Here is a 16921-nt window from a genome sequence, read left to right as displayed (position 1 = left end):
AGATACGCAAAGCCACAGAGTCAGGGCTCCGGAACAAGGACTTCCAACTCAGCAGGTTAGCCGTTTCTTTGTCATTTGGTCCTGAGGAGCTTATATGAATCTTGAAAACAAGCGATTCAAGCATCGGTTCTTAGATTAGAACGAGTTAAGGGATTTGCAAAATATGTCCCCTTTTCTCTGGGGGAAAAGTTTACACCGAGAGGACAGTTCGGTGGTGGGCTGGGCTGACTGCTCCCTGCCTGCGCGCTCCGCGTATTCGGAGTCCTGACCTCTCCTGCAGCCGCCCGCACCGGGACACATCTTCGAGTCCTGCTGAATGCTCCCATCCTGCAGGCAAACGCAAGCCATGGCTCTCGGGAAGATTTAACCAAAAATTACGGGAATCATTTGAAGTGCAGCACCAAGCTCACGGGAGAAACTGCCGTTCCCACCAACAGAACATTCAAACAACGAAGATCCTCTAAATACAGAATTAATGTGTATTTCCTTCTTGTTTCATTTATTTTGAAAAATCCATTTCCAGGTCCTAATAGCATCTAGTAAGTGTTCACTGTGCTGTCCACCGGCCTAACACTTGCCCACACGGGGAGTGGGGGACGGGGTGGGGGGAGCAATTTTCTTATTTGAAGGTTTTGTTTTGTTTTCTTAGCCAAGTACTTAAATCACCAATGTTTCTTAAGTACCTTTTGATGGGTTTCATTGTTTTGTTTATTTTGCTTTAGTCAGTGAGTGCAGAAACCTTCAAACTTCCTTCTATAACAAACTTTTTTTCAAAGCCACCATCTGACCCGTCTGCGGGAGGCGGTGGGCAAATAGACCTTCCAGCCGGGTTGATTTTTCGCGGGTTCTGTCTTCCACAGAAAATTCACCGCCTCTGTTAGGAACCGATTTTCAAGCTCAAAGGACAAATAAAAAATGTTCGCTCATCTTTCGAAAAATATGTTCTTGGTATGTTCGCCTCTATTCTTCGTGTTCTCAGTAATGAATACGAAATGTGACATCGGTTTTCACATTCAGAGGTTTTGTCTTAAATTTCTGGGAAGTTATTTCCTCGTCTGACGTTTTATTTTCCTGATTTATTAATCTTTAACATGCCACACAAAACCTCCTCTCCTAGCGACGGTCCTCTCCCCTTTTAAAGGGGTTTAGGCATGGAAAAGCTGACTTTTGAGGATACTTTTAGGTTTCCTCTCCCGTCTCCCCGTTATTCCTCTCTGCGCACTCGCAGCCCAGGCCTCCAGCTTCTGAGCCGAAAGAACCCGTGGCGGACGCGGCACCGGGGGTGTCGAGCTGGCGACAGGCTCCTGACGGCGGCCCGCGGGCCCGCCCGGGTGAACCGGGGGCGCGGGGTCAGCGCCTCCGAAGCTGGGGGCCTTGCGCGGAGCCGCGGCGACCGCTCCACGGGAGCATCCCGCAGCCCTGGTCCCTCCACGGCGAAAGAATCGCCCAATCTGTCCCGGTCCCACGGAGCTCTTCCCCGTGCGGTCTCCACGACCCAGCCCGTCGCGCGGCGGACGCAGGAGGTGCGGACCCGGGGAGAGAAAAGCCCAGGCCTGGGGCGGAGGAGGAAAGAGGGGCCGGGAGCCTGGGGGGGATTTCCTCCCGTGCTTCCCCCCACAACGGGAGCGGAAAATGTGATTTGCTGTGCATTCCAGGAGCGGTTCCCTGGGGTGACCTCTCCCAGCCGGCCTGGGCGGGGGGAGCAGACAAAGAGGCGAGGCGAGCGGAGAGGGGACCCCGCGGGGAGGCAGGCGGGGTGCCGGGGGCGGGGGCAGTACCGGGAAAGGGGGCGGATAGCGGGTCCCGCGGCGGCGGCGGCGGCTCTCGGCCAATGGAGAGGCGCGGCCCTCGGCGCCGCGCTGGGCAGCCGGCTTTTAAACGGGAGACGGCGCGATGCCCCGCACTCGGTGCGCCGTCCGCGGACCGGGCGACCCAGTGCGCAGCCAACGCGTTACTCTCTGTCCCGCTGACCCTGCGCCCAGCCCGGGCGGCTCGGGCGGCGGCCGCACACCGCGCCTCGCGTCCAGAGCGCCGGCCGCGACTACCCTCCGCACTGACAGGTGAGGGCGGAGGCGCGGGTCCCGGTGTGTGTGTGTGTGTGTGTGTGTGTGTGTGTGTGTGTGGGTGCGCGCGCGTGTGTGTTTGCGCGCGCAGAGGTTTGCAGAACGGCTCTTGCGTTCCGGTGGGTGCAGAGGCGCGGCAGCCAGGCTTGCGGATGGACCGAGGCCTTGCGGTTTTCCGGGGTGAGCCGTGAAGAGTCATTGCGGGGTCTTTCCTGCCAAGGTTGTGGCTGCCGTGATCTCGCCTTGTACCGTTTAAAGGGAAAGGCTGGGAAAGAGGATGTCAGGAGCAAGAGCTAAGGCTCTGCATTCCATTTCCACACACCCCCCCCAAGAGCCCCACTAACGTGCTCCTAGTGCGCGTAGCAGCTGCGGCGCCAACCGCGCCTGCACTGCAAGGGCGCGAGTCCCCGGCGGCTGGGCGCCGGCAGCGGGCGGAAGCGGCGGGGCGCAGCGGGGACCTGCAGCCCCGCAGCACACTGCGGGGCCTGTCGCACTGAGAGGGTCCCTTGTATCTGAGGCGGGGCGCTGAGTCTAGGCTACTCTCGGGGCTCCCATGGGAGTGCCGTTAATGATTCTACCGTGAGCTGGAGGATCGATCGAGAGAATCAGCGATTGGGACCATTTGCTCATCCTCAAGGTGAGATGGAGACTCGCGCAAGAGCGGGGCTCTCGGTCCTGAGTGCGGGTTCCACAGTGCCCTAGTGCTCACACCGCACGCGCCCACGTGCTGGTTGCGCACTCGTGGGCGCTCGCTTCCCTGTTTTAGGCTTCTCTCCGTCCCACGCGCGCCCGGGCTGAACCTCGGACGTCCGGACTCCAGCAGCGACAACCCGTCGGGTCCCACTTCCGTGGGCCCCCCTTAGTTTGTGTGCTAGAGGCCCCACCTCGCCGCGCCTTGCGGATCCTCGCTAGCGACGGGCCACACGGGACTGTCGGCTGGAGGCTGGTCACGGGCTCGGACGTCCTTCATTCTCTCCTTCCTCCCAGGTCACACCGCTGACCTCTCCACAGTCTAGGAGCAAGGGCGAGGGCTTCTGGGCTTCGGGGCTGTCGCCTCATCGGCCACAGTCATCTGTAGACATTAGGCTTGGAAAGTACAGACTCGCCCCCGGTTTGTCTCGGCATTGTCTTCGGATCCCAGCTCTACCTGGGGGGTGTCCCAGCCTGGCTTTTCTCGGCGCCAACAGTGATGGTCCCCGGGCACAGCGGGGGGCAGACTGGAGGTGACCAAGGCTTTGCAATAAAGCTCTTCCCGCGCGCGCAGAGCCGGCCTCACTGTCCTTCCCAGTTAAACCCGGTTGCCGCCTTCTGTGCCCCCGCGGACTCCGAACCCAGGCTCTTTTAGACAGAAATATAACCTCAACGTTAGGGGTTAACATCTCTTTAAAAAATGGTGCAAGGGCAGAGAGGCGACCATTGGTAGGTAAAGTGGATCTCCTGCTGGAAAGTGCAGATCCGAGCGGGGTACGCCTCTGTTTAAGTTTCCCTTCGAGATGTTACCCGGACAAGAGTTGATTAAAATAATATATTGTGTTAAGTGGGTTACCAGGGATTTAAACTGTCCCAGGGACCCGTGAGTAGTGGCTTCCTTCTGGCTGTTACACAAGTTAAATAAATAGCAGAGAAGAGGTTAAGATAACCCCGTCCCAGGCTGAGGAGTCTTCTTTCTCCCCAGGGCTTTCCAGCTCCCTCTCCTCTTTCTTCTTTTTCTTTTCTTTTTCCCCCTGGAAGTGGGGGAGGAGGCATAGGGACTTGAACGGGTTGATTTTTCAAAGCAATGAGGGGAGGATCTCAAGAAAACTATGGATTATCATCTTCTCTTGGCACAGCCAGGTCTACAGGGGTAAGTAATTTGATTACTGTCACTGAATAAATTGCACACTCTGATGGTTAACTGATTATTTCAGGGTTCTTTAGTTCCATAGTCTGTGTGTGTGTGTGTGTGTGTGTGTGTGTGTGTGTGTGTGTGTGTTTAACCTCTGGGTCAGTTAGAAATTAAAGTCTTTTGTAAACTTTGTAATTTCACAGGTTTCCCGTTTTCTGAAAGTTCATGTTGAGTGAAATGTTTTGGTAACTCACGATCTATAGGGAATCCAAGTTGGCTAACAGTCTTTAGGGGAGTGCTTGGTTATCCAGGGGAGAGTAGAAACTTAACGAAGTTCCTGCATCTCTGAAGGAGAATTGCCTTCTTGCCTTGTCTCTAAACTGAAGCCCCCAGTCTTAAGTATTAAAAAGAATATAACTCCAAGAACTTTTGTGCCACACACCCCTCTCCCAACAAGAGCGAAGCTGTGGAGCATGTCCCAGCACAGAGTAAAGAACAGGTAAACCCAGGCCTTATATGGAGGGGAGTATGGGAGGAGGTAGGGGAGGCGACGGGAGCAGCCGCTGGAAGGCACAGGTCAGACTGGTCTCACCAGCCCATGTCATACGTCTGCACGGAGTTTTCTTTCATTTTAACGTGTGCTCTTCGAAGAGCAGAGTCCAACCGTGATTCCTGAGATGAATTTTCTCCACAGTGAACATGAACATAAAAAAGATAATTACTTGAGTTTCAAGTATTCTTCAAACTTTATGGCATTAGAAACAAGTCCCTTGTTAAATGCCGTGCTGGGTGTCCACAGTCCAGTGCTTAAGGACACGTGTTTGGGCGAGAGATGGAACTGGACTCCAACCTGGGCTCTCCTGCTTGGGAGCCGTTAGACCTTGGGCAGATTCCGAACTTCTGAATCTGGATTCCCTGATTGGTAAAATAAAGCCAATATCCTCTATCTCACATTTTGTTGTGGAAAATAAATAAGATTTGCTCAGAATTTAGCATACTAACCTAGCGTAGTCAAGGTTTAAAAATATAGGTGACTCTTATTATCAGCGGTGTATTGGGAGAGGAAGTAACATTCCACAGCGCCAGGGTATATTAGAGGTGGCTCCAAAATTAAATCCTAAATCCCACTCACATGGCGACATGCATACATCTTTCACTACAAGACAGAACGTGTAACTTGGCTGTCTCTCCATCATGCTGCTCAGTGAACGTTTAATATTTATTACTTTCTAACTTATTTCCTGTTAACCACAAGAATTCTACACAATCGTTACCTTCACACACACACCCCTCCTATGAGCTTAGAGCTCCTGGGATGCCTAACTTAGGTGGTCTTTTCTCTGTCCTGTGCGACCTTAGGCCCCAGCCTGATTTAACCTGAATGGGTTCAAGGGAAGGAGGTAGAGGTGAGCAGAGAAAAGCATGTGCAGGATGCGACGTCCCGGTCCACCAGTTTGCCAAACGCCGCCTCTTCTTATACAGCTTGCCTGGAAAAAACCCAATCAGCTCAGTATATTCTTAAATGCTCTACTTAATTTTTCAAAGTTGAGCATCTTTATAAAAGGAAAAGATCAAAATAAAAATAACCTTGCCCTTCTCAAAGATTTAGCCCTGAGAAAAAGGAATAGGGTATTCTCAGATCTGGCTTGCACTTGAGTATTTGCTGGTAGTTCCATTTTTTTTTTATGCTGGGAGAAAAACTTGATGCTGTGACTGTTGAATGTCTTTCTAAAACTTTATTCACCAGGAGGAATTGATCAGGCATTGAGGCGCAGACATCGGCTTGCTGACCATTCCTCTTCACTGTAATTCCCACCGAACACTCTATTTAACTGATGATAAGCAGGTCAGTTAGCTAAAATAAGAAATACAGCAAGAAGAGGGAGGAAAGGAACTGGCCTAAATTTTCCCAAAGACACTAAGAACACTGGAAACAAGTCATACATAGCATTTTTATTTGGATTCTCAGAATTACATGGCATAGTCATCAAGTTTTGTGGAGACTAGAATAAATCACCATGGCCCGCACAGGAGAGAGGTGGTCAGCCCGGTTTAGCTCACATACAGGCCTTTGCCCTTGATCACTAAGGGAAACATGGAGGATGGCATCAGGTAAAAAAGACCTGCTTTGAGAGAACAAGTGGGAGTGGAGGGACAAGTGGATGGAGGGAAGGGAGGCAGTCATGAAGGGGAAAAAAGGTGGGGGTGGGACGGGTCTTGCTGGTGGGGAACAGGAGCAGAGAAAGTTCACAATATGGTCCCATCACTTAGAGGGGAAATGCATTCAGTGATAATTAAGGCAGGGTTTGAAAGGAAGAATACTGTCTGTAAAGGAAAATTGAGGGAGGTCTCTGGGTGTCATTACACACCCTGGATCCATGACTTGCAGCCTTAATTTAATGGCATGAGTGGACCGTTCCGTGAATGCAAATCACCAAAAATGTTTGCAGTTCGTGGTTGGACATGGGTGATAATTCATAGGAAGCTAAATCAGGATTAGCATTTGGGTTGAGTTTTGATAATGGGCACTCTGCTAGGTGTTGATTTGGAAAAAAATCTTCCTTAAGGAATTCACATCTTCTTGATTTCCTCCATGGCTAGGACATTTCCTCCATAGCTCATTCGGTGGCTGCACAAATGGGATTTCCAGAGCAAAACCGTCCTGTGTTCCTCACTGAGTCATCGTGGCCAGTCTGGTGTGGAGGGAGGCTGGGGATGGACCACAATGACTTGATAGACCAGTGGTTCTGGCATGACTTCCAGTGCTCACCCCCTCACCCTACTCAGGGGGAACGAGCAGAGTCCCTCCGAGCACTGCTTACCGAACTGCTGTTGGCTAAGCAGCTGAGGTCTCTGTGGACTGACATTCCACAAGGTGGGTTTCACTCCTCTCCGAATAACTAGTTAATAAGGTTTAAAAACTCCAAAACCTCACCATTAATGCTGAAGATCTTTGAAGAGCAGGCTTTTTCTAAACAAGAAACCATTTCATAATATTTTCCACATCCAATAAATCTTATTTGGAGACAAATTTACTTTTCTTATTAAAAACAAAAAAACAGCCTGTCATTCTAGACTCCTTTGGCTTATGGGGCTCCCATGCTCCCATGGGAAGTCTGTCCAAACGAAAGCTGAAAACCACAATCGACCAGTTTTCGACTTTCCACTTTATTGTTGGTTTTTGCCATGGTGAAAACAGCAGCTTCAATTAGAAAATAAACCCCACAGGTTTCCACGTGGGGTCAGGTAAAGAGAGGCGGCTGTCTGGGGTTCACCGAGACTGGAAGGAGTTCGCTGTGCCGAGGGAAAGAACCAAAGGATCATGACTGGCTGTGCTGCTCCTTGGTCTGTGGGAAGGTGTTTTAAAAGGCCAAGAATGGGAATTCTGTAAATCAATGTGGTCTGTAATAATCATTTATTTAAGGGCACCTACTGTGTGCCAGGCACTGAGGATAAAGTGATGAATGAGCACTTGTGACTCTCAGATTAGGTATTTATTTAATTACAGATGTGAAAATGCCAGGAAGTAAAAGCTGAGCGCAAAGAAGGCCCTACGTTGGTCTGCAGGAAAAAGTGACATCTTTAGATACATGTTTGTGGGAGGGGATGGCCTCCTATGTGAACTTGTCACATGCAGTCAACATACATTCCCAGTCAGTCTCAGATTGGCCTCTGGGATGTGGCTCTGACCCTCTTACTAAGGGAGGGCTGAATTGTCCTGGAGAGATAGGGAAGACCTTGGGTGTAGGCCTAGGACTGTCTTATGTGCCCCTTTTTGAAATGGGCAGAGACTGCCCTGGCTGGGTAGCTCAGTTGGTTAGAGTGTCATCCCTGATCAGCTGGGGCTGTGGGCTGCACCCCAGGAGAGAGCACATAAAAGAAGCAACTGTTGAATGTGTAAATAAATAGAACGACAAATGATGTCTTTCTCTGTGTGTCTTTCCTCTTCCTCTCTCTTCCTCTGATATCAGTTTGAAAAGGAAAGAAGGAAGGAAGGAGGGAAAGAGAGAGAAAGAGAAAGAAGGAAGGAAGGAAGGAAGGAAGGAAGGAAGGAAGAGAGGAAAAGAGGAAGAAAGAAGGAAAGAAAGAAAGAAAGAAAGAAAGAAAGAAAGAAAGAAAGAAAGAAAGAAAGAAAGAAAGAAAGAAAGAAAGAAAAAGAAACTGCTTTAGTTCAGATCCTGTCCATGGACACTGAACTGAATCCATAGCAGAAACTGGGCAAAACTGCGTTTACAGTTGTGAGTACACAAAAGACAGAGTTTATTCTTATATTATTTATTAATTATTGTATTATTTATTTGTGTTCCAACTGTGAACTCACTCTCGCCCGCCCCTGCATTTGCTGAGGAGACCGAACTGTCACGACTCAAGCTGTCCGGTCTCTGGAGAAAATCAGCACTGTTTTATAACTGAACTTCTCTCATGAGTGATTTTTTAAAAGACAAAACAAGGGAATTAATTTTTTTGTTGTTGAGGCAAAAGGGCTCTGTTTAAAGAACAGGGATGTTGTAACATAAACTGACAAAAGCCAGGGAGTCTACAGTCAGAGCAGAGAGCTAAATGTCACATTATCAGCTCCAAACTTGAACTTGCCCAAAACTATTAGGTTAATGTTGGGAAGAGGGTGCCATTTAGGGATATTTTACATTCAATATTTAATTATCCTCATTTAATTTGACGTCATCCTTAGGGTTGCATGGTCTTTACTTACAGAGGATGTCCCTTAAAGAATGTAGATTCCCATGCTGCCTTTTGTCTGTGAAAAGCAATTGCTCTGCTAGCTAATAGCACCCTCTTGTAAAGTTCCTGGGTGGGGCATGATGAGATTACTATTAAATTGCACTTAGTGGTTATCACCTGTAATGCTGGTGCTCAGAAGAGAGCAGGGGAATGGGTGCTTCCGAGCTCCGTGCTGAGTGTCAGGAAACCGTGGTGGGGCCGGGGAAGGCGAGGCTTCAGGTCCAGGTCAGGTTTGGTGTGATGGTCTAAGGAGGGAGGCTGTGAATCTGAAACTGCTCTCCTGGAAAAGAAAGTCCTTTCGCATTTTAATAAGTCCCTCTGTGCCCCATGGTTCCAAGGGCTACAGGCCTTCCTATTCAAAGCTTGCTTGCAAGGAAGACCACCTGAATCAGAATCTGCATTTTAACGATGTCCCGGGAGACTGTCTGCACAGTCACGTTTGAGAAGCTCTGTCGGAGGACATGATGCTTCTCTCTTGCACCCTCCTTTAGAAAATATTATTCTCCCACTCCTCCTCTTCCTTTCCTGTCTGCCCTGCCTTCTCTGATTTACATTCCTTAGTCCATTTATTTCTTCCCCCTCCATCCTTGTTTTACTGTTTTTTTTGGGGGGGGCAGACATCAGTTTTCCCTCTGCCTCCCCACTTTTTAAGTTTTTTGGTCATTGTCTATATGCCATTTCCCTCTTTCATCATTGTCTAAGTCCAGACCCATGCCCCAAAGCTCACAGTCTCTAGTACATTCAACATGTGTGTGGCATATATTAATGTAAATATTTGCACATAGCTGGTCTCTTGTGCCTATTTTCTGCCTTCTAAATTTTATACATGCACCCATGTATATGTGAATGACATATTTCACCATCGAAAGTAGAAAAATGTATATTTTTATGGAAAGAACAGTATAATGAATATCTGTTCTCAGTTTAACAGTGAGGGTAAGTGAGGGGTGCAGAAGGCTGAGTTATGAGATCTTCCTGGCAGAACAATTCATTCTGTCTGCAGCACTGTCACACGTTTGGTTAGTCCTCAAACTGCTTTCACTTTTACATCAAGTTGGATCTGAATGACCTATCTGGGAAGATAAGGTCTTTGGAGCTTTGCTTAAATGAAGTCATTTATTGACAAGTAATGGAATTTTCCTCCAGTCAGATGGCAAGTTGCTGCTCCAGCATTTCAAATAGAAACTCAGTCATGACTTTTGGGCTGGTGCTCTTCTTGTGAAGTGTTCTCCCTTCGGTCAAGTGCTTTCTGGTCCCCCCACCAGTTTCCTCCCGATGCCTGAGGACAGTAAACGTCTCAGAAGTGTCCAACCGAGTGAATGAGGCCCAGTTCAGGAAGCACTGAGGCTGGTCAGGGGGAAAGACTGAGAGACTTTCCTGGCAGGTGAAGCCCTCTGGGCAGTGAGGCTAAGTCTTCTTTGCTATAAAGCAAGATAGAAAATGTTTCCCCAGAGAGGTACAAGGTAATCTGGCATTGAAATGGCAGGAACTTATTAAATACTGACAAATACAAGAATGAATGCAGGGGCCCTGGCCAAGCTGCTTATTGGTTAGAGTGTCTTCTCAGTGCTCCAAGGTGTGGGTTCAAGCTCCAGTCAGGGCACGTGCAGGGATCAACAAATGAATGCATAAGTAAGTGGAACAACAAAAATCGATGTTTCTCTCTCCCTAACATTGATGAATAAAAAAGTTTTTTAAAAGAATGATACAGTAAGTGACCACAATACAGAATCAAATGTAGCCACCGTTAGAAGCTGGGAAGAAATTCCTGGGGGAGCACAGGCAATGAAGAGCTGGGCCCTTGCTGAGCTCACATCCTGATGGACTCGCTGTGTGATCTTGGGCAAGCTCCCTCACAGTCTGGGGGCCAGTCAGAGAGTAGGAGTAATAGTACCAATTCATAGTAGATACTGTGGAAACCAAATGAAATATTTCACATAAAATATTTAACAGTTCTTTATAAAGCATTGGCTGCCATTATAAGCACCGCTTAACCATGGGATGCAGTAGGCGATTTTGTCCGTGGGCCAACATCACAGAGTTCACGAACCCAGATGGTCCAGGCTGCTACGCCTCTGGGTCGGACGGCACAACCTCCTCCTCCCAGGGCACACGTCCACGCAGCGTGTTATTGTACAGAACGGCACGAGGTTAAATCGGGCACAAGAGAGAATGGTTTAATCAAGAGACACGGTAAACACAAGATGTGTGAAGTTGTTTTACAGCAAACGTTTTTTCGTAAGCAGAAGGAATGCACTGTGATAATAAAAACAGTACAGTAGATGCATAAACTTAGTCACGTATCATTGTCAATGTGATGGGCTGTGCATAATGGTGTGTGCTCACCTTTTAAACCACCGGCAACACAGTAGGTGTGTTCACACCAGCACCCCTGAGACACGTGAGTAATGTATTGGGCTATGACGTGATGACGGCTACAATGTCACTAGGCAGAAGGGAATTTTTAGCTCCACTATAATCTTACAGGACCACTTTTTGTATCTGCAGTCCATTATTGACTGAAATGCTGTAATGTAGCACACAGCAATATTAATGTTTTAATTAATTAACTTATCTATTTTTCATGTCTTCCCTCTCTGTTTCCCTCCTTTAGCATGAGCCGTACCACCTACGCTGTGGGAGCCCTGCTTCTCCTCTTGGGAACCCTGCTGCCAGTTGCTGAAGGGAAAAAGAATGGGTCCCAAGGCGCCATCCCCCCGCCAGACAAGGCCCAGCACAATGACTCTGAGCAGACTCAGTCTCCCCAGCAGCCTGGCTCCAGGAACCGGGGGCGGGGCCAAGGGCGAGGCACTGCCATGCCTGGGGAGGAGGTGCTGGAGTCCAGCCAGGAGGCCCTGCATGTGACCGAGCGCAAATACCTGAAGCGAGACTGGTGCAAAACCCAGCCGCTCAAGCAGACCATCCATGAGGAGGGCTGCAACAGCCGCACCATCATCAACCGCTTCTGCTATGGCCAGTGCAACTCCTTCTACATCCCCAGGCACATCCGGAAGGAGGAAGGCTCCTTCCAGTCTTGCTCCTTCTGCAAGCCCAAGAAATTCACCACCATGATGGTCACCCTCAACTGCCCCGAACTACAGCCACCCACCAAGAAGAAGAGGGTGACACGTGTGAAGCAGTGTCGTTGCATTTCCATTGATTTGGATTAAGCCTGGGCACCCCGCCTGTCCTAGGGATGCAGCCCCAGGTGGGCCCAGAACGAGACCTAAAGCAACCTGATTCGAACTTGGCTTAACCCTAGAGGCAGGAAGAACAACCAGCTGCCTCCTGACAGGCGCCTGCTAGTGCTTAGTTTGTGTGCATGAGTGTGCATAGGTGCCTGTGGCTGTTTGCAGACACCAGAGGAAACACAGTCTCTGCTAGGGGGCACTTCTAATTACCTTCATGAACCTGCTTCCATAGGGGATGGCACAGAAAGCCCACTCCACCCAAGGCACATTTAAAAGGCACAGGGCTGAGCTCTGCTTCTGCCTTTGTCTTTTATGTGCCCTCCTAGGGACCAGAATCTCTCTTTAGAATGAATGTTAACGGAAGAGCCTGCTCCGAGGGAGGAGACCTGTGCTAGTGCTGTATAAGACTTGGAAAAGGTTTCTCAGCCTGTGCTTGCTTCCTGCCTTCCTCCTCCCTTCCATAGTCAGCCCCTTCTTAGGATCTCAGTGAGTATTTCAGTCTAATCTCCTATTTGCCAAGGGTTCTAAATGACCTCACTTGACCATGGGTGTAAATGTTTCCCATTTCTGGAAGAACTTTCAGACTCTGGGGGAGGCGGTAGAGGCAAGGGTAAGAAAGGTGGAAGAGTGAGAGAAGAGAGGGATTGAACATGAGGAGCAATTGGACCCACCAGAATTCATTAGGGAGATGTGCAGGGTCTTGCAAGACCAACCCAAAACACAGTGAGACCCTTGCATTAGTAACTTTTTTCCTGGTATGTAATGGAACCCAAGTGAACAGAGGAGAAATGAAATTGCAAAATATAAGATCATTAACCTTGGCTGTCACTCTGATTTGCTGAAACTAGCTGGAATCCAATACAAACTTAAAACATCAATACTGACCCTGCCAGTTTCAGAACCAAGTGAATGAGCTAAGCCAAAACAGACCCTTCCCAATTTGCCCCTCAGGTGGACAGTAGATGTCCAGAACCCCCTACACAGGGGTAGGAAAAGAACAAAGACCTCGTAAGCAGAAGGCCCTAATTTCTTTTGCTCGGTTCCAATCATCTTTTCCCCAGTGCACTATTGCTGCGTAATGCTTCCGAGAGCCACATCCTTTTTTGTAAAGATTCTGCCTCTGCTCCGTATACCTGACAGTGAAGAACCAGGCTAACAAGAGAGCGTTTAGGGCCTGCTCCATTTTAGCTGGTAGTATATTTGGGGTCTCTTTGTTTTAGCCATTGATAGGAGTTACAGCTGGAGAGCAGAGGGGAGTAAGGAAATAGAGGAGATTGCCTCTGGCTAAGGAGTAGGTTAATATCTGGGAGAAGACACGAAGAATATGACTTCCTCTTCCTCCTTTGTCCTCTGAGGGTCTAGTGGGAAACTCTGGGTAAGAAATCAGAGCATTTGACTTCATAAGTGGTTCCCCTACTGCTGGTGGGCTTCATACAGCATTGGAACTGTCCAGACCCTACCAGTAGAGACTGGCCTCTAGTTGAACTTGGGCTACTGGCAACACCTACCTAGGATTTATCTAATGGCCAAAGTGTGGTGTGGGTGAACCATACTGCATTTTGGGTTTGGCGAACCTGTTCTCCTCAAGCCTGAGGTTTTATACGTAAACCGCCCCTCTCCCCACAACGCTTCTGCTTTATACCGTCTCAGCCTCACCAGCCAAGTCAGGTGTGACATCGGAAACAAACACCATTGACTTGCATTTCAGTTGCTCTTCAAGTCTCCAGCATTTAAAAATTCATTGCAACTTAAGAGGCTGTTTTTTCTATTATTTTTGTTTTGGTTCAGTGTTCTCCCATTAACAACTGAACAGGAACTATACTTTGAGGCAGAAGTTATTTTGAACACCCAAAATATTGGGTCTAATTTTAAAACTTTTAAACTCACTACTGATGGTCCTACTACACGAGGCAAATTTGTGCAGACACTTTGTTGGTGCATTTTGTATACACTGTACACCCCTGCCCCAAAGCTTTCTATCCGACAGTACAGCACGGAATGGATTTAACTGAGCACGCAAATGCTAAGCCAGAATTTTGAGGGTGGGAGAGAGGAAGAGAAAGGGGAAGGACCTGAAAATGTAAAACCATGCCAGAGAGGGGAAAAAGACATTCAGAACCAGCCGACACTGAATTCCTCTTGTTTTAACTCTGCCACAAGCATGCAACTGTATTTTAAAAAGAGATGACTTAAGTTGGCAGCAGTAATCTTTTAGTAGCGTGTACCGCAGTCTTGCATTAAGTCGAATTTGGCTGAAGTAAAGAGAATTTCCTCAAAATGAACTTTACTGGGATAATCGGCGTAACTGCCCTAAAAACACAGCACTAGGCAAAGAAGGAACTGCCTGCTTTCCTTACTGTGCCTGTATTAAGACTAACACAAGTACGGTGTGTCTTCCAAGATTTATCGAAGTGCCATATCTGTTACATAATGTATTGGAGTCACCAATGATGTGATATGTTTTTTCATTACTATAGTAGAATGTTTTTTTAAATGGCAAGATATTTGCAATCAAGATCTTTCCAATTAAAATAATGCCAAACACCAAATATGAATTTTATGATGTACACTTTGTGCTTGGCATTGAATAACAAAAACACCCAAAACACACATCTTGCAAGTCTGTAATTTTTTTTCTTTTGTTACTGTAGTTCTTCAAAAAAGTTCAAAATGTAAGTGAAAAATCTGGAGGAAAGGATAATTTCCACTGTGTGGAATGTGAATAGTTAAACAAAAAGTTATGGTTATTTAATGTAATTATTAATTCAAATCCTTTGGTCACTGTGATTTCCAGCATTTGTTTTCTTCTTTATTTGACTTCCTTCGAGTTGAGCGAAGAGGAGGCCAGCGTGTTGTGTGCTGTGGGTGCTTGTACCTGGTCAGCGGGAAACAGCGGGGTCTTCACATGTCAGGACGCGCAACACAGAGTCAAGACCTGAGCTTTTATTATTTTTTTAAATTGAATGTTCCTTAAAGGTTAACATTTCTGAGGCAATATTAAGAATAATTTTAAATGCTGTTTTGGAAGACTTACAATGTGTGTGTACAAACAAATAGCAGATAATAGTGACTAGTTCACAAGTCCTTTTAAGGAGAAATCTAAGATGAGAAATGTATGTGCAGAGCATTTATAAGTGACAAGTTAATGCTTAAGAGTGAAAGTAGTCTATTGATTTGTCATTCTCAAGATATTTAATATCAACTGCATTGTGTATTATGTCTGCTTTAATCATTTAAAAACAAGAGAGGATTATATAAACTACAATTGCGGTACTTTGCTGTGTATGAGGATGAGGGGATTTGATAGGATCATAGAAGTTAATTTGGTTTAAAGTTTTATGAATCTGTAAGGAAAATGTAATTTCACTCAAATTATGTTCTATATAACCTTTCCCAAAGAGCAATCAATAAATTGAACCTCTTCTGTGTGTATGTGTGTGTGTAATTGGAAGTGTTTGAAGTGTGGAGGTGGTGCAAGGATTCACTCGTGGGAATGGAGAGGGGAAAACAACTCCCTTGTGACCCCAAAGGGAATTTATTTCTTCCACCTGGACCTTCCAGATCTGACTTGACGTCAGTGGGACCGTCAGAGGCAGGGGAAATCTGGCGCGCAAAGGAATGGGCCAACCTCTTCCCCGGAGCAAGAGAGAAGAGTGAGAAAAGGTTATGAGAAGCCTTCAGATAGTGGAAGAATTGTCCCAGATATGACAATAACTTTATCTCAAGGTGTTCAAGGGAAAAATGGGAGAAAGATTTTGGTCTCAGTAGAAGGAAGATCTTCCTACTGACGAGAGCAATTTGACAATGCTATGAGCTGCCACGAGATGGGAGCTCCTGCCTTTGGAAGTATTAAACCACATGCCAGTTACCTTTGACAAGAAAAGTCACTAGGCAAAGAAATAAACAAGCAACAATAAACAGCAGCATCAGCCAGGGCTGGGAGGGGAAGAGAGACTGATTTCAAGAGTTACCACATTTTATTTTTTAAAATGCCCAATTTTCAACAAAAAAATGTTAGTCATGCAAAGAAACAAAAACATATGGTCCATATACGGGAGAAAAAAAAACAGGAGAAAAAAAAACAGGAGAACTGTTCCTTAGGAAGTTCAGGCATTGAATTTATTAGACAAAGACATTAAAACAACTCTTTAAATATTCCAGAACTAGGGAAAACCATTCTAAAAAACTTAAAGAAAAACAGGAGAATGAAATCTCATTAAATTCTGGATATAAATACAGAGAAATTATTTTTAAAAAGAACCAAATAGAAACCGTGGAGATGAAAAGTATAACTGAAATGAAAATTTTACTAGAGGGGCTGGACCACAGATTACAGAAAGCAGATAAAACTGAGACACTTTACGGAGACTAATGGAGATGGAGGGCGGAGTAAAAGAGGACTCTATTAAAATCAGGAATGAAAGAACATTACTATGGACTTTACTGAAATAAAAAGGATCATAAGAGAATACTATAAACAACTGTATGCCAAGAAATTAGATAATTTAAATGAAATGGGCATGTTCCCAGCATACAAAAAGTCTAACTCCATTTCTCATCTTAATATCTTATAAACCTCACTCCTCTCTCTTTTGCTTCTGCCCCACATCTGGGCAGGCCAATAAGAAAGCCCAGGCTCTCACTCCCTTGGTGCTGATGAGATGATCAAACTATCTATCCAAGGACCTGTTTGAGTGTGAAAACCTTCATCCCAGCCTCACTCTTGAGCCACCATAAAAACTTTAGGTCAGTTCCCTTTCCCTGCTCTTGCACCAGATGAGGAGGCCCATCCTGCTCTCCCCTGAAAGCCCTGTTATGTGAGTAATGAAGCTTCTCATACACTCCTGGTGTGTGCGTGGTGTCGTCATCAGTCTTGACATCCAAACCAAACTTCGAATAAAGGGCTAGGTGTCTGCAATACCTACAAACACACCAATTACTGAAATGATTCAAGAAGAAGTAAATAATTGAATAGAACTACACTAATAAAGAGACCAAATTAGCCGTCAGAAACTTTCCACAAAGAAAAACCCAAGACCAGGTGGTTTCACTGGTAAAATTTACCAGATATTTAAAGAATTAATACCAATTTTTTACTACCT

At 46.7% G+C, this 16921-nt stretch overlaps 1 protein-coding gene across 3 annotated transcripts; it reads left to right on the top strand.

Moving 5' to 3' along the window:
* Positions 1–1462: 1462 nt before the first annotated feature.
* Positions 1463–15241, top strand: GREM1 (gremlin 1, DAN family BMP antagonist). Of its 3 annotated transcripts, none has more exons than XM_037133182.2 (2): positions 1463–1523; positions 11243–15241. In XM_037133182.2, the coding sequence occupies exon 2, from the start codon at positions 11244–11246 to the stop codon at positions 11796–11798; it is 555 nt and encodes a 184-aa protein (XP_036989077.1). In that variant the 5' UTR covers positions 1463–1523; position 11243; the 3' UTR covers positions 11799–15241. The 3 variants fall into 3 exon arrangements, with proteins under 3 accessions (XP_036989077.1, XP_036989075.2, XP_036989076.1); XM_037133180.2 differs by lacking the exon at positions 1463–1523 and adding an exon at positions 1918–2060; XM_037133181.2 differs by lacking the exon at positions 1463–1523 and adding an exon at positions 2522–2700.
* The last annotated feature ends 1680 nt before the right edge of the window (positions 15242–16921 follow it).

This window comes from Artibeus jamaicensis, unplaced genomic scaffold, assembly GCF_021234435.1.
Source record: "Artibeus jamaicensis isolate MK-2021 breed Jamaican fruit bat unplaced genomic scaffold, CSHL_Jam_final contig_1132, whole genome shotgun sequence".
NCBI classification, from domain to species: Eukaryota; Metazoa; Chordata; class Mammalia; order Chiroptera; family Phyllostomidae; genus Artibeus; species Artibeus jamaicensis.
This window is presented reverse-complemented; position numbering and strand designations above follow the sequence as displayed.